The sequence below is a fragment of the Arachis stenosperma genome, chromosome 10 (assembly GCF_014773155.1).
Source record: "Arachis stenosperma cultivar V10309 chromosome 10, arast.V10309.gnm1.PFL2, whole genome shotgun sequence".
NCBI classification, from domain to species: domain Eukaryota; kingdom Viridiplantae; phylum Streptophyta; class Magnoliopsida; order Fabales; family Fabaceae; genus Arachis; species Arachis stenosperma.
In genome coordinates, this window is record NC_080386.1 from 125619576 (window position 1) to 125637329 (window position 17754).

At 31.9% G+C, this 17754-nt stretch overlaps 4 protein-coding genes across 4 annotated transcripts; 3 read left to right on the plus strand and 1 right to left on the minus strand.

Moving 5' to 3' along the window:
- LOC130954425 (mitochondrial phosphate carrier protein 2, mitochondrial-like) lies at window positions 1-3835 on the plus strand. The gene is made up of 6 exons (XM_057881162.1): window positions 1-406; window positions 1130-1491; window positions 1782-1825; window positions 2475-2689; window positions 2802-2926; window positions 3441-3835. The coding sequence occupies exons 1-6, from the start codon at window positions 134-136 to the stop codon at window positions 3523-3525; spliced, it is 1104 nt and encodes a 367-aa protein (XP_057737145.1). The 5' UTR covers window positions 1-133; the 3' UTR covers window positions 3526-3835.
- A 626-nt stretch (window positions 3836-4461) lies between these two features.
- LOC130954424 (putative disease resistance RPP13-like protein 1) lies at window positions 4462-8979 on the minus strand. Its single transcript, XM_057881161.1, has 2 exons — window positions 8899-8979; window positions 4462-8596 (listed from the first exon to the last, which is right to left on the minus strand). The coding sequence occupies exon 2, from the start codon at window positions 8570-8572 to the stop codon at window positions 4844-4846; it is 3729 nt and encodes a 1242-aa protein (XP_057737144.1). The 5' UTR covers window positions 8573-8596; window positions 8899-8979; the 3' UTR covers window positions 4462-4843.
- Window positions 8980-12121: 3142 nt separating this feature from the next.
- Window positions 12122-13734, plus strand: LOC130955003 (UDP-glycosyltransferase 73C6-like). The gene has a single exon (XM_057881785.1). It carries the CDS (start codon window positions 12203-12205, stop codon window positions 13673-13675), a length of 1473 nt encoding a protein of 490 aa, XP_057737768.1. The 5' UTR covers window positions 12122-12202; the 3' UTR covers window positions 13676-13734.
- A 2316-nt stretch (window positions 13735-16050) lies between these two features.
- On the plus strand, window positions 16051-17754 carry LOC130954914 (UDP-glycosyltransferase 73C6-like). The gene has a single exon (XM_057881683.1). The coding sequence runs from the start codon at window positions 16065-16067 to the stop codon at window positions 17559-17561; it is 1497 nt and encodes a 498-aa protein (XP_057737666.1). The 5' UTR covers window positions 16051-16064; the 3' UTR covers window positions 17562-17754.

Consider the following 17754-nt stretch of genomic DNA (forward strand, 5'->3'; position numbering starts at 1 on the left):
GTAGTTGCATGTAGAAAAGCATTGAATCTATTCCAAGGAAACAGGAGAAATTAAAATTCAAAGAAGAAAGTGGTCCTTTCCATAATATTTTCCTCAAATTAATTGTTGAATCAATCTCTCTACTATTTCATCAATGGCTGTCTCAGTTTCAGACAGAAGCAGCCATTCTTCTTCTTCTCTGATCCCCAGCTTCCTCTACTCCTCCTCTTCCTCTTCTTTGTCGTCTTTGTCATCAGGTTCTTCAGGTCAGAACTTTATGATTCGTTCTCCGAAGGAACCTTCCGGAAGACGAATTGAGATGTTCTCGCCGGCGTATTATGCTGCTTGCACCGTCGGGGGAGCCCTCTGCTGTGGCCTCACTCACACGGCCGTTACGCCTCTTGACCTTGTCAAATGTAACATGCAGGTCAGATATTTTTATTTTTAACTATGTTAGATTATTGTAAACTAAATGTCTAAATTAGTTATTAAAATCAGTATAAAATGCATTATTAATGGTACATTATTAGTAAATATTATTATTTTTTATTATTTGATTAATAATAATTTGTATCTATATTTACAAAATTTTATACACACAAAATATATAGTTTGTACTTATATTTATCAGAATTTGTTTATAACACATGAATCAATACAATTTGTATTTATATTTTTCATTGTTTGCATACTTAATAAAATTTATTTATTAAAAATAATTTAGTATTTGTATTGATCAAATAATAGTAAAAAATACTAAAAATTACTGATTCTTAAAAATTTTTTAAAATACATATTAAAATATAAAATATATATTTAAATTAAATTAAACTACATATATTTATATACAAATATATGATAGTTGATTTTAGTGTGTAAATAATATTTTGTTTTATTTTTCAATCAATAATGTGATCTTTGTTTTCATTAGTCTCCTTTTCACTGCGCTTTAATTTTAATTAAATTATCATATAATGATTTTTTCTTATCTTATTTGTATAAAGATATCTTCACATGAGTAGTGACTAAATATAAAAAATGAGTGGAACATTTTTATTTGTTTTATTTTTAGTGCATATTTTTTTATATATATTCTTAAGTTTTAATTTAACTAATGTATAGTTGGCTTTGAAAATTATTATAATTTCAGATTGACCCTGCTAAGTACAAGAGCATCTCTTCTGGATTCGGAGTTTTGTATAGGGAACAAGGGCTTAGGGGATTTTTCAGGGGATGGGCACCTACCCTTCTTGGATACCATGCCCAAGGTGCCTTCAAATATGGACTCTATGAGTACTTCAAGAAATACTATTCCGATCTTGCTGGCCCTGAGTTTGCAACTAAGTATAAGACCCTCATCTACCTTGCCGGTTCGGCGTCTTCCGAGTCCATTGCTGGCCTTGCACTCTGTCCTTTTGAGGCCGTCAAGGTTCGAGTTCAGACTCAGCCTGGCTTCGCCAGAGGACTCTCCGATGGCCTGCCTAAGTTGGTCAGAGCGGAAGGAGTCTCAGGGTATGCTTGTAATTTTCACAAATATTGATTGCTTTGATTACAAGAAATGTTACACAAACTCATTTTTCTTGAAACATTGCATCGTATCATTTAGCATATAAAGTGTTTTCGCGTGAAGATGATAACTAAGATGTTGATACGTATTATGTTAAGTATTTTAAACAAAGTGCTTAATAAAGATTTTTGCTTGTTAATACTTAAAAAGTAAAGCTCTTATATTAATGTTGGATAATGGACGAATGAACACAATGTTTCTCATGTTAGATACTTGCTATATGGTGTTGTTTCAGGCTGTACAAGGGACTTGTACCTCTGTGGGGACGGCAGATTCCATGTAAGTTGGTGGTTCTTGTTCTTTTTTTATTTTTTAATCTCTCAAGTTTTCACATTTCCTGCTATGTTCAACAAAATCCGGTACCAGGTTTTATTTTTTCGATTTTTAAACCGGTTTTACTTAAAAAGAGCAGTTCCAATTTGGTTCTTAAACCACAAATTGGTTTGAATTTGGTTGGGTTTGAATTTCATACAATCCAATCCATACACAACTATACTTTCAAGTGTCCCAATAATAGTTAGATACCAGTAATCAAGTAATGAAGTATGAAAATGGTTAATTCAGTCATCATTTCTGCATTCCCTCCTGGATCATCTCTCTTATAAACTCCTTTACTCATTGGTGTCTGAAATCATGATCCAATACTCTGTTAATAATCGCATGCAAGTTATAGTACATAGTAGCAATTTCATCATAAATAATAACATACCTTGTAACTTACAAATAAGGACAGAACTACATCTCCTATGACAAAAGTTTTGTGTGTATTCTAGTTCTCTTATAAGTGGTAATAAAGGGGATAGAAGTAATTGACCCAACACTTGTTTAGGTTGACGAGTGAACTGACCACTCAACTAACTCAAGTTGCCTGTAAAAGTTAGTTACATTGAGTAACTTAATAAGATAATTAAATTTGTAATAATTGCAGATACAATGATGAAGTTTGCTTCATACGAGAACACAGTGGAGATGATATATAAGCATATGATTCCCACAACAAAGGAAGAAAGCAGTAAAATGGTGCAACTTGGTGTGAGCTTTGCAGGTGGATACATAGCTGGAATATTATGTGCTCTTGTCTCTCATCCTGCTGACAACCTTGTCTCTTTCCTCAACAATTCTAAAGGGGCAACTGTTGCTGATGTAAGTAGAGTAACACTAACATATATATAGTATTCAATTCAATTGTTTTCTATGAATGAAAAATATGGTGTCATGTAGAATATTGACAAGTTTGTTTATTAATTTGTTGCAGGCTGTTAATAGGCTTGGATTATGGGGATTAGCAACCCGTGGTCTGCCTCTTCGTATATTTATGATTGGAACACTCACAGGATCTCAATGGCTCATTTATGATTCATTCAAAGTTGCTGTTGGCCTGTAAGTATATTTTTTTTTCCCCAATTTAAGTCATATATATAAATATAATTGAGTTTCCGTTGCAATACCCCAAAAAAATGTGTTATATATTGTTATGGATCCCGGTAGGGAGACAATGGACTATTTGTACAATGTGTACAATGGCACTCACTCGAAAAATTAGTTTAATTTTTGGATTCACTAAGGATCGAACTCTTGACCTTTCAGATCTAACACTTTAATACCATGTCATGATACCACTCATCCCAAAAGCTTCAACTGATGGAAAAATATAACACTAATGATTATATCTCTAATACTCCATAAACCTCCATTGTACACATTGTATAAATATTTCATTGGCTTCTCATACTTTTTCTATTGTTATTGAATTAATAGTTAAAATGATTTTTGATATTCTCTTATATAATGTTATTTTATTTTAAAAGAGTTCAATAAATAAATTGCATATAGAAAATAATTTGACATGTTCTACATTTGTATGATCTAACGATTTTTTTTTAAATATTTATAGGCCAACTACCGGTGGTGCTGCTCCTGCCACTACTCTTGCTTCCGATTCTACATCTCAGAGGGAAAACATTATAGAAGTTGCTTGATTGCAAACATTATAAAAATTAAAAATCATTAATTATTGTTGGATTTGCTAGGAGCCTAGGAGCATTAGTTTTTTTTTGTTTTTTGTTTTTTGTTTTTTTTTTTTTTTTTTACCTTTCAAAGATTAAGTGATTTTATTTATTTCAAAAAAAGAATGGAGGTGTCCAAGCTTGGGAATAAAGAAAGAAAAGAGGGGAACTCCCGATTTCTGAGCCAATAATATCGTTAGTTACCTCCTAAATTTTATTCATAATTCATAACTGTTCATTAACTATTTTGTATACTTTCTTTATTTCATAGTATTTTCTTTTAGTTTTGTACAAATATTAAGATAATTATTAAAATTTATTAAAAATAGGATAAAGTATACTTTTTGTCCCTAAAGTTTAACAAAAGTTTTAAAAATACTCCTAAGTTTTATTTTGTTTCAATTTTACCCCAAAAATTTTCGATTTACATCAAATATACCTTTGATGGCTAATTTTTCAAAAAAATTAAGACTAATTCAACAATAATTTCATAAGAACAACCCTCAACACAAGCAAATCAAGATAATTTTCATGCATTATTGTTAGATTGGTCTTAAAGTTTTTGAAAATTTAGCTGTTGAGGGTATATTTGATGTAAATCGAAAATTTTTGGGACAAAATTGAAACAAAATAAAACTTAAAGGATATTTTTGAAACTTTTGCCAAACTTCAGAAACAAAAAATATACTTTACCCTTAAAAATATAAGCAATAAAAATATATATATCTAGTGTTATTTTCTCTTATCTTTTTATTAATTCTTTAATCTTTTAATTTTTTCTATTTAATAATAAAAGACATGAAAAATAAAAATTAAATAATAACATTTTGAAATCAGAAAACGACACTTAATTTATAAAAAAATAAAAATAAAAATACGTACTTAATAAAAAGAGAGTCACTTATGTTACATGATACAAGAATCACCATATTTATAGGAATATTATCAACTAATTTTATAAATATTCTATGTACTAACTAGTAGCCATTATTAACTTAACTCTCAATTACTAACAACTCTAATAATATTTTAATACTAAATACTTATATTTATGTGCATTTAGAACATTTAGTTTGTATATTTCTAAAAACAAAAATGGTACGTACACACTAAAATCAGATGGAGAATATTATCCTCTGCTTCAAGTCACAGCAAGTTTCCCCCAACTCCACAAGCATGGTTCACAAATAGTTTGCTACAACCTATGAAACAAGTAAAATACAAGAGTGAATGGTGTTATAAGGATATGACTCTATACATTCATAATATTTTAATGGCTCCCCTAGACACTTCAAATGATGACCTTCTTATCCATAATAATGCAAGGAATGTGAGCAACTTTAGGCCACTCTTTCCCCCCATTACTCCGACAACTCGCTTCTAACAATGGACAACTCCCTATAGTCAATACCGAAAGAGATGAAGGCAATCCTTCCTGTGGCAATGACTCCAAGCTATCACAAGATGAGATCTTAAGACATTCAAGAGAAGTCAGATTCTGAAGCCATTTCCCATCCAAATGTCTTATACCATCAAGATGATAGATGTGAAGGGAGATAAGAGTAGAGGGTAATAGTGGCACTTCCATCTTCATTAGCATGTTAACCAGATAACCACCTTCAATTTCTAACTCTGAAAGGCAAGTAAGATGGTCAAGGCCCCATTTAATGATATCTGCATTTGAGAAATTCCCTCCAAGATTGCCGATTCGAAGTGTTCGTAAACTGATTGGAAGACCTTCATTTGCAAAAAATTGCATACTTGGGAGGTTAAGAACTGTCAATTCTTGAAGGCCAACAAGAGCATTAACCGGCTCTGGTAGTGAATTAAGCTTGTTGCAATATGACACCCAAAAACGTCTGAGCTTAGGAGTTGGCAATCCAAGATGAGGAAATGATTCGAGTTCAGGACATTCTAGAATGTAGAAACCTTGAAGAAATGTGAGACACTGGGGTGCATCTTCTTCTTCTGAAATTGAAAATGATTTCAGATTCTTACATTCTATAAAGTAGAGCCACTTGAGCACAGGGAGAGAGCCTAAGGGAAATGATGTCAGTGAGCAACAACTATTCCATATTGTCAAAGATTCAAGTGCCCTGTAACTATGCAGGGATTCATGATTTGGAAATTCAAAGTTCTCACAATTTTTGAGGAACAGAACTCTTAACGTTTCCGGCAGACCATCTCTAGGGAAGGCGGTCCGAGAAGGAATGCCTTCGATATGTAATTGTTCAAGAGAATTAAGACCAAGCATTAATTCACTGAATAGATTTGATGCATTGATAATGTTTCTGTTATCTACTTCAACAGAAAATTGTGACTCAAGTAGAGAACAACTGGATAAATGAAGTTTAGTCAAGGAAGGAAGGTTGCTGGGTAAATTTCCTTGGAGTTTCGGACAATCGCTTAGAGACAGATGAGAAAGACGAGGGAAGTGTGTAGCTATACCGCCCATGAAGTTCCATTCCTCCCATGCCGGCATCTCTCCGAAACTCAGTGTCTCCAAGGAGGGAAATGGTTGAAATGAAGGAGAACAACATCCATAAAATTCAGGACCAATAGTCTTCACTGAGATAATATCAAATATGATGAGTTCTTTAAGATTTTGAAGCTGTCCAACAGGTGGTAGTAATGAACAATAGTGACAACTTCGGATGCACAAATACACCATGTTTGCAAATGAGGAATTACCTAACCAGTTGGGAAACCAGGTTCCACCATAGAATTTGATGGTTAGTTTCTTCAAGTTTGTTGAAGGCTGCAGGTGCTCCAATACAAGATGTTGGGACTCTTGAGCAGTGCAGCTATCCCATTCTAATGATAGATCTTCAATTTGTTCTTTCTTCTTCATATTGGCTTGTGAAGCATCATTGGGGTCAACAATATTTTGTAGCTTTGAAATGCAGAGCTTTCCCTGCAAATTGGGAAATTTTTGCAATTCTCCCACCTTCAATCCATTTTGCTGTCTGCTAACAACAAACCCAGATAAAGTTTGGAGATTTTCTAGTCTTGCTATTTGTGCAGGTATCTCCTGTAATTGAGTTCCACTAATGTCGAGGTGGCGAAGATTCACCAACATTCCTATCTCCTCAGGTAATTCAGTGAGAAACTTACAATCAGACAACAGCAAGGTCTGTAGATTGTAGAGCTTGCAAACCACAGAAGGCAACCTTTTAATGTTAGTGCCAGAGAGATCTAGATGCCGCAAATGTTTTAAACCTCCAATGGAGTCTGGTAACTCAGAGATATTCTTGTAGTGTGACAAAGATAATACCCGCAACTGTTTTAACTTGGGCAACAAGTCATGTATTACCTTGTTTGATAGGTAATAGTCAAATGACCATCCATTCAATGGTAAGGGAAGGAAGGTGCGCAGGCCTTCTAAACCATAAAAGGAATTAAATTTATTGAAATAGTCATACCAACTTCTGTTGTATGACAAATGTCGAACTTTTTTTGGATTTTCAAGTGCCTTTTGATCCTCATACCTGATACAATAAGCAGATGAAACCATTGCAGCTAAATCATTGACGAGGTCATGCATTTCGAAGCTTTTCCCATCCATGGACCGTCGACGAATTAGTGACCTTGATACTAGTTCATCAAAGTATTCGTCACCAACTTCTTCCAGGATTTTCTTACTTTTTGACACATGTACTAAGCCTTCTGCAATCCATAGCCGAACTACCATCTCTTTTTCGAAGGCTGAGTTCTTTGGAAAAATTGAACAATAAGCAAAGCAACGTTTCAAAGGAGCCGGAAGGAAATGATAGCTTAGTAGCAGAGCAGGTTGCACATTCAAATTTGGCAGATCCCAAATGTTACTTCTAAGTACCTTATTCCAATCATTTTTCGACAATTTGGTGCGAAGAAGACCCCCCAATGCAACTGCAGCTAAAGGCAAACCATCACATTTTTTCACAATTTCTCTTCCAATTCCTTCTAGGTTGGACCTTTCACTGGAATTATTTGCTCCAAATGCGTGTTCAGCAAGTAAAGACCAGCAATCTTCACTATCAAGAGATGTCAAATGGAAGATAGGAAAGGTTTGCATAGCTTTTGCAACGTTTTCATCTCGTGTTGTGACAATGATTGTACTTCCCATTTCTCCAGCATTAAAAATATCCTTTAGATTGGCCCAATCAACATAGCTTGTGCCGCGAATGTCATCCAACACTAGCAAAAATCTTTTTCTCCACAACCTTTGCTGCAATTCCACTTGCAGAGTATTCAAGTTATCAGTATTTGTTGTTTTTGAGGTAACCGATTCAAGCACAGTCTTAGTGACCCTGAAAACATCAAAATCCTTAGAAACACATGCCCATGCTTTTAAATCAAACTTGTCTTTAACTTCATCATCATTGTATAGGAGTTTAGCAAGGGTTGTTTTACCAATCCCTCCCATGCCAACAATTGAAATCACTCCTATTTTATTGCCACTAGCACCAACATCTTCTGACAGCAAATACTCTCTAAGTTTCTTTCTCTCATCATCTCTTCCATAAATGACAGATTCGTCCACCACAGAACTTGTAGGCATCCCTTGCCAAACACTGTTGGAAACACCTTCTTTCAGTTGAAGAATGTGTATTTGCTGTGCAAAGTGCTCTAGTCTTTCAAATAATGTCTGCATTTTAGAATTGATCATACCATATGATCGTCCGAAACGAGAGGAAAACACGTTTCGCACCTTGGCACTGCATGATGGACTTTGATACCTGGCTTTCACTTTGCATCCAAGAGCCTCAGTGTTGATTTCATCCAACAAATCTTCAGCATCAAAGACAGCTTGTGTGAGCTCATTCAGCCATTCCTTGACAGCAGGATTTGTGATCTGCTTCTCCTCGGCATCATTTAGAACAGCTTGAACACTCAGCAATGTCATCTTCATCTTTCCAAGAAGCGAGACATTAAGCTTCCTTCTCCTAAAGAAGTCCAAGAACTCATTGGAAATGATCTTATCCAACACCACCTGAACAGAAGCAGAGAGTAATGCCCCTCCCACAATAGCAGCAGCCATATTTTCTTTGGTTTAAATAAGACCCTACAGTTAATGATGATTACAAGAGAAGTAGTGTGTAAGTAAGGATTAATAGCACACAAATTTCTCACAAACAAGTTTCTTAGTATTTGATGAATTTACAATTATACTTTTATCCATTAATGATGATTATTCTTAAGTAATTAGTAACAAGTTAGAACAAATGAATAGGATAAAATAGAGAGCCATGAGGAACAAAATGTGGTTTATTGATTCTATCAGCAGACGTTATTACAGTCTCCCTCTAATTTTGGATTTCACTAATTAAAGAAGAGAGAAAGAGAGAGAGAGAGCTGAATTCTTACCTTAGAAGTAGAATTTAGTCAGAAACCAAATGATTAGAAGCAATTAGCAGCAGAGCTTCTCTCAACTAAGATATTTCATTTCCTTCATATCCAGATCCTGCTTCTTGTTGATGAGAAGTAACTCAAAACTCAAAGTCAAAGTCAACGTCAACTTTAACAAAAAAATTCAATAAACTAATCTGTATTATTATTATTATTATTATTATTATTATTATTATTATTATTATTATTATTATTATTATTATTATTATTATTATTATTATTATTATCTTCTGGTACATAATTCTGATTATTGAAAATAAAAAAGATATTTATTTTCAACAAATTAAAAGTGTATGTAATTTGTATTTTTAAGAGAAAAATGACACTTTCTTTTTTATGAAATGTCTAAAAAACATAACTTTTTCTCAATTTACAAAACATACACATTTCTCTCTTATAAAATAAAAATAAGGTGCACTTTTTGCATCTTACAAAACTATCCTTAAATAGAAATTATATATATGCAGATTAAAAATAATTCTTTTGTCATGTAGGTAATAATTTTTGAAGCAAAATTTCACTTATTTTAACATGATTCGTAATATCTAAAAAATAGTTGATAAAAGTTATATAAAAACTCAAAATATCATACATATTTTAGTATCTAAAACTACATTATTTTTATACTCATGTAGTAACAACAAGGCATGTACTATTATAGATAATAAAATATACGAGTATTTTCGGTTTATTTTGCAATATCTATTAATAAAAGTCCGTCGTTTATTATTATAAATTGTTTAATTAATATTTTTTTTCAAAAATTAATTAGTCTAAAATCAAACTTTCGAAGATAAATTGTTATTCTAGATATTTCTTAATTAATTCCACCCGTTTGAACTTTGATCCCATTCAAGTTGGAAAATACAAATTTGTCAAATGCAAGCTATATTATCCCTGTACGACGGTGGGTGATAATCAGGGACGGATCTAGAAATGATATTATGGGGGGGCCAATAACACATATAATATTAAAAATTATGTAAAAAATTATATATTATAAGATGTATTACAAAAATATACCGACAGAAAATATATCTTAAAGTAAAAAAAATATGTGTATACTTTTTACTAATAAAGTGGTCGATTTTTCGTATCATAAAATTCACCGATAATAGAATTTGTATCAAATTTTTTAGTAATTTTCTTTTCAATATAATTAAAAGACAATTAGCAAGAAATTCATCTTTTATTTTGTTTCTAAGTTATTTTTCACAATATTCATAGTTGAAAAAGATCTCTTAATTGTAGCAGTTGAAACAGAGAGAATTAATACCAAATGAATAAAAAAAGATGATCACAAGAAGAAAAAGAATTCACTTATGAGATTTGAAAATTTTTATTTAATTAAAAAATATTAGTAATAATATCTTTTTCAGATTTCTTTAATATTGTTACTTACGTTTTAGATATTAAAAATTATTAATATTTAAATTAGACTGAACTTTTATTTATACTAGACTAAATACTAAATAATTTTTTTAAAAAAATTAAATTATATATAATAACTTATTACTATTAAAAAAAGTTGGGGGGGCCGAGGCCGCCACTCGCCCCCCCCTTATGTCCGTCCCTGGTGATAATGATCTCTTTAGCAACGAGAGTGGGTGATAATTAAATAAATATATTCTCGTAATCTCATTGTTCATAAATTCATCAAAATGTGTCATTTAAATTCAATTAGAAAATCAACTTTTTTCGATTAATATTAACTAACTTTTTAAAATGACTTTTATAATAAATTATAAATTTTAAATCTTAAATTTTGATTCTAAATTTTAAATTTTCTAAAGAATAAAGATTGAAAAAATATTTTTCTATAACAAATTAAACTGACATTAACTAATAAAAAATTAGTTATTTGTGCTTATTCATAATGAATAAAGAAAACATGTGTTAGGTTGTTGGTTAACAAATAATAAGTACCAATATAATCAATGGAAGTACTAATAATAGGAGCTAACAAATTAATGGGATTTACATAATACATACTCTCATGTAGATGAAGATTTGCGGCATTTCACCAAGTGTTTAAGAGACGGTAAGAGAAATGAATCTATACATAGAGACAAATTGAAACGTACAAATAATTTCTTAAGAAGACAAATGATGTATGTTGTTGCTAAGAGACGTATAGAAATGAACGATTACTACAATACACTTGTACTATTATATAAAAGAAAGTCTAGGAGTCAGTATTTTTATTAAAGTTTGGCCAACACTTAACCAGTAAAAGAAAAATAAGTAATTCCATACCATTAGATATAAGAAAAATATATACCATTAAAAATACTAATAATAGCTAATTGATAGCTATAAATCATAAAACCTGTTAGCCCTTTAGGTAGCGTTTGTTTTCAGGTACTGAGACAGAGACTGAGAGACTGAGACTCAGTATTGTGTTTGTTAGTTCAGAGACTGGTACTAAAATTTCTGTCTCTGTCTCCAAAATTTCAGTATTTCAGTACCTCCAAAAAATAGGGACACAAGAGACTGAAATTTTTAGAGATGAAGACTGAAACTTTAATAACATTTTATACCTAAAATACTTTCATTTCAATTAATTAATTCCAATTTTACCCTTTGTGTAAATTAAATTAGAGTTTCATTCCTATTTCAATTTCTGTCTCCCATTTTGCACCAAACAGAATACTGAAATTTGTTTCAATCCCTGTCTCTTAGTCTCTGTCTCTCAGTCTCAGTCTTTCTGTCTCTGTCTCTCCACCAAACGCTACCTTAACAATCTTCGTTATATAAACTGTATACTTTTAGAAGGAAATATTTTTTTAAGTGTCCAATAATTTATCTTCTTTCAATATAAAACTAAGAAAATGAAATTTTCTGAGAAATATTTAAATGATATTTCTCTTTTTTTTTTTTAATTTATAGAGTTTATATAAAAATGTATTCATTTTTTAAAGCACATATTAAGATCAATCACTCATCAAAATACTTTCTAAAAAATGTTAGGAAACTAACATTTTGGGTGAAAAAAAGGAAGAATTGGCTAGCATTAATTCAAAAATAAGACAAAAAAAAAGAGAGAAAAAAAATATTGACTACCTAGAATTCTTTACTTAAAAATCAGGAGAAGATTAGTGATGCAAGGGGAAAAAAATTGAAAAAGAAGTTATACAATCATATATAGCTGGCGAGTGCAGGCACTTACATCACCAAGAAAGGAATGTAGTTTATAAATATCAAGTCCAAGTAAAATTATTGAGTGCACTAAATCCAAATTACCATATCCTAAGAAACAAGAATGGCTTCCCAAACACCACAGCTCCATTTCGTTATGTTCCCATTCATGGCTCAAGGCCACATGATTCCAATGATGGACATAGCAAAGTTATTGCTTCAGCGCACTAATGTTATTGTCACGGTAATCACGACCCCCCAAAACGCAGCAAGATTCACATCAACCTTTGCTCATTTCGTCGATTTGGGTTACCAAATTCGACTAATTCAGCTTCAGTTTCCATATCAAGAGGCGGGTTTGCCAGAAGGGTGTGAGAATCTTGACATGCTTCATTCACTTGGCAATGCCACGAGTTTTTTCAATGCAATAAGCCTTCTAAGGGAACCCGTGGAAAGAATCTTTGAAGAGTTGTTGCCGCCACCAAGCTGCATAGTCTCCGATATGAGTCTACCGTACACAATCCACATTGCTAACAAATTCAACGTTCCAAGGATTTCTTTTGTTGGAATGAGTTGCTTCTTTCTCATGTGTAACCATGCTTTGCGCACCAGTAATGTGACGGAGAGCATAAAGGATGAAACAGAGTACTTTGTTATACCGGGTTTACCTGATGAAATTGAAGTCACCAAAGCGCAGGTACCAGGTCCATCGGACGAGAACTGGATTAAGTTTTACCAAGAGGTATATGCGGCCGAAGCAGACACTTATGGAATAATCATGAATTCGTTCCAAGAATTGGAGCCTGAGTATGAAAGAATGTACAAGAAGGTTAGAAAGGATAAAGTGTGGTGCGTGGGTCCGGTGTCACTAAGCAATAAGGATCAGTTGGAGAAGGCTCAAAGAGGCAACAAGGTTTCAACTGAAGAGTGGATGCACCAAAAATGGCTTGATTCTCAAAAGCCTAAGAGTGTAATTTATGTATGTCTTGGAAGTTTATGTAATCTAACTGCAACTCAGTTGATTCAGATTGGTTTAGCCTTAGAAGAATCAAAGAGACCTTTCATTTGGGTCATAAGGGAAGGGAGTCAATTAAAAAAGCTAGAAAAGTGGATTAAGGAAGAGGGATTTGAAGAAAGAATGAAAGATCAGAGCCTTATAATTCGAGGTTGGGCTCCTCAGCTGCTAATACTATCACATCCTTCAATCGGAGGGTTCTTGACACACTGTGGCTGGAACTCTAACTTAGAAGCTATATGCGCCGGTGTGCCAATGCTGACGTGGCCGTTATTTGCAGACCAGTTTCTGAATGAAAAACTAGTTGTCAAAGTACTAAAAATTGGAGTGATGGTTGGTGTGAGAAGTCCTATGGTGTGGGGGAAGGAAGAGGAGATTGGTGTATTGGTTAAGAAAGAAGATATTAAAATAGGACTAGAAAAGTTAATGAATGAGAATAATGGTGAATGTGAAGAGAGAAGACAAAGGGTAAGAAATTTAGCGGAAATGGCTAAAATATCTGTAGCAGAAGGTGGATCTTCTCATAGTAACTTGACTATGTTTATCCAAGATATTTTGCATAAAAGCATGGGAGGTATATGATAATCTAATTGTCAAAAACTAATGGCACAAAATCATGATTATTTTGTTCAATAGTACTATTATACGAAGTAAAAATCAATATGGAGGCTCCAATAAGATTTTTTTTTTTTTTTTTTTTTTTTTTTTTTTTTTTGTAAAGCATGTCATCAACTAGTATTGGTATTAGCAAATTTATGTAAGAAAAAAAGTTTCCTCCATTATATTAAGTGTTTTTTCTTTCATTTTTATTTTTGCTGTAAATTACGTGTCATTTTCTATTTTCAAAAAGTCATTAATTAAGTTTTTACTTATTATGCCTTTTATTATTAAATAAAAGAAGAAAGTTAGAAGATTATTGAATTAGTTAAGAGAGAAAATAGTAGTAAGAATATTTTTATTTTTTATGGCTTATATTTTTAATAAAATTTAATAATTATCTTAATACTTGTACAAATAATCCTATATACATGTTTTATTAATAAAAAATACTACATGCATAATAAAAATTAACTAATAAATTAATTATTATGTATTTGTATATATTTATATATTGATTCACATAGTTTTTTTAACTAAATAATCAGCTATTAAAATAATCAAACTTATCATAATAAAATAATCAAATTTGTAATAAACCAATGGGTTTAACTAATATGCACATGTTAAGATTGTTATTAATAGAATTAATAAATAAGCAAAAAATGCACTGAAAATGTAAACTTCATATTTTTACTACACAAATTTTCTTACTTGGTAATATTAATATGTATGTTTAGGACACATATTAGTTAAATCCTAAACCAATAATCAAACATATTTACATAATATTTTTAATAAAATGCCAAATAGATATTTCTATATGTTGATTATTACTGATAGCATGATTGTTTATTAATAGAATAATCAATCATCAAAATAATCAAAATTTTCTTTACCAAATAATCAAATTTTCTAACAATAGAATAATCATACTTTCTATTAACAACTAAAAAAATGAGTTATTGCTGTATTTTTGTATTTTTATTATATTTTGATAATAGATGTGAATTTGATTTTTAAATATATTATTTACAAAATTTGATTATAAATGTAACTATGATGTCATTCATTTTTCTATGCAAATGGTTTATTAGCCATGTGAGTTCATAAGATGATTGTTTGAATATATAAAATTTTAGGGGCACACCAAAAATCAGTCATTATATATTTTTGTATAAATATATATGTTGTTAAATTCAATTTTAATGTATATTTTGCATATCAATATATATTTTATATATGTGGTTGATTTGATGGTTGATGTGTATATCTAATGTTTGTTGAATATAAGTAGATGATTAATGGCTAAAACTAGATGAACATAGAGTTCTTTATTTTTATTTTTTTTAAGAAAAAAAAGGGGTGAGTTTAATCTTTATCCGTGGCTAATGTTATGTTAGAGAGTTTTTAGGGTTTTTTTTTTTTATGTATATGATTGGAATCTAATAAGGATTCACTTGTTTATAAATATATTTTCATGTTTATGCTATAATTTAAAAATAATATATGTGTATTGATAATTAATGCAGGATTAGTTAAGATAGTAAACTTTTTAGTCTCATAAGCAAAGATATTTAGTTCAAATCTTAGGAGAAAAAAATGAATAAAAGATTAAAATTTAAAAGGGCCAAACTAATATTTTTCTTTTCTTAGTAGAAACAATGGAATAATCAATCAAAATATGGTAAAAAAGATCACCATAGAGCACTCAATCCCCAACAAATAAGACCACGAAACATTTAGTCTAATTTAACTTAACAATGTGTATTTATTAAAAAAAAAAGGGTAATGCAACTACATGGTAGTATTAAAACCATTAATATGATCCTAGAATAAGTACAAAATTTTTATTAAAAAACCCAAAATTACATGATGTTAAGATTATCTAACTTGGAGTCCTTAATTATTCACATTTCTTCTTTATCAAAATGCAACATTTGTAGTATATAGTCATTTTATATAAAAATGTTTCAAGCAATTCAAATGGGCATTCAGTAACAAAAAACATTTCACCAAGTTAATATATTCTAAGATGAAAAAAATCTGTATGACTTTATGCTTGGCGACATTTCACCAAGTGGTTAAGAGACCGACAGAGAAATGAGATATACATAGAAACATTGAAACGTACAAATAATTTCTGAGGAAGACACGTGATGTATATAGGTTGTGTGCTAACAGACGAAAAGTAGAAGCTCCAAAATACTTAAAAATCAGTGGTAGATTAGTGATGTGAGACACACAAAACAATAAATAAAATAAAATAGAATAAAAATTTATAAAATGATGTAGACACTGACAATTATTCAGTTTATAAATATCTTCTAAGTGAAATTATTCAGTGGTCTAAATCATATCCAGAGAAACAATAATGGCTTCCCAAACACCTCAGCTCCACTTCGTTATCTTCCCATTCATGGCACAAGGCCACATGATTCCCATAATGGACTTAGCAAAGTTATTGCTTCAGCGCAATAATGTTATTGTCACGGTAGTCACAACTCCGCAAAACGCAGCAAGATTCACATCAACCGTTGCTCGTTTAATCGATTCTGGTTACCAAATTCGACTAATTCAGCTTCAGTTTCCATATAAAGAGGCAGGTTTGCCAGAAGGGTGTGAGAATCTTGACATGCTTCATTCACTTGGCAATGCCTTCAGTTTGTTCACTGCACTAAGTGTTCTAAGGGAACCTGTGGAAAAACTCTTTGAAGAGTTGTCGCCCCCACCAAGCTGCATAGTCTCCGATATATGTCTCCCGTACACAATCCACATTGCTAAGAAATTCAATGTTCCAAGGATTTCTTTTTCCGGAGTGAGTTGCTACTATCTCGTCTGTAACGATGCTTTGCGCTTCAGTAATGTGACGGAGAGCATAAAGGATGAATCAGAGTACTTCATTATACCGAGTCTACCAGACGAGATTGAAGTCACCAAAGCGCAGGTACTAAGTCTAGCGGACGAGAACTGGAACAAGTTTTATGAAGAGATATACGCGGCCGAAGCAGACAGTTATGGAATAATCATAAATTCCTTCCAAGAGTTGGAGCCTGAGTATGCAAGCATATACAAGAAGCATAGAAAGGATAAAGTGTGGTGCGTTGGTCCAGTGTCATTAAGCAACAAGGATCAGTTGGAGAAGGCTCAAAGAGGCAACAAGGTTTCAACTGAAGAGTGGATGCACCAAAAATGGCTTGATTCTCAAAAGCCTAAGAGTGTAATTTATGTATGCCTTGGAAGTTTATGTAATCTAACTGCAACTCAGTTGATTGAGATTGGTTTAGCCTTAGAAGAATCAAAGAGACCTTTCATTTGGGTCATAAGGGAAGGGAGTCAATTAAAAAGGCTAGAAAAGTGGATTAAGGAAGATGAGTTTGAAGAAAGAATCAAAGATGAGAGTCTTATAATTCGAGGTTGGGCTCCTCAGCTACTAATACTATCACATCCTTCTATTGGAGGGTTCTTGACACACTGTGGCTGGAACTCTAACTTAGAAGCTATATGTGCTGGTGTGCCAATGCTGACATGGCCCTTATTTGGTGACCAGTTTCTGAATGAAAAACTAGTTGTCAAAGTACTCAAAGTAGGAGTGATGGTTGGTGCGAAAAGTCCTATGGTGTGGGGGAAAGAAGAGGAGGTTGGTGAATTGGTTAGGAAAGAAGATATTAAAATAGGAATAGAAAAGTTAATGGATGGGAATAATGGTGAATGTGAAGAGAGAAGAGAAAGGGTAAGAAAATTAGCGGAAATGGCTAAAAGATCTGTAGAAGAAGGAGGATCTTCTCATAGTAACTTGACTATGTTTATCCAAGATATTTTGCATAAAAGCTTGGGGGCCGTATATGATAATCTAGTTGACAAAAACTAATGGCACAATATCTTTTTTGCATATGTATGATTATTTTGTTCCATAGTGCTATTAATATGGAATAAATATCAATATGGAGGCTCCCAACAAGGAACTTATGTTTATTTGGAAAGCATGTCATAAATTAGTACCGTATTAGCAAATCTTTGTAAGAAAAAAATTAATAAATAATCCTGTATGCCCAATTTGTAAT

Coding starts and splice junctions, on each gene's coding strand:
- LOC130954425 (XM_057881162.1), top strand. CDS start 134: ATGGCTGTCTCAGTTTCAGACAGAAGCAGCCATTCTTCTTCTTCTCTG. Junction 1,826..2,474: donor GTGGGGACGGCAGATTCCAT/GTAAGTTGGTGG, acceptor TAATAATTGCAG/ATACAATGATGAAGTTTGCT. Junction 2,927..3,440: donor TTCAAAGTTGCTGTTGGCCT/GTAAGTATATTT, acceptor AAATATTTATAG/GCCAACTACCGGTGGTGCTG.
- LOC130954424 (XM_057881161.1), bottom strand. CDS start 8,572: ATGGCTGCTGCTATTGTGGGAGGGGCATTACTCTCTGCTTCTGTTCAG.
- LOC130955003 (XM_057881785.1), top strand. CDS start 12,203: ATGGCTTCCCAAACACCACAGCTCCATTTCGTTATGTTCCCATTCATG.
- LOC130954914 (XM_057881683.1), top strand. CDS start 16,065: ATGGCTTCCCAAACACCTCAGCTCCACTTCGTTATCTTCCCATTCATG.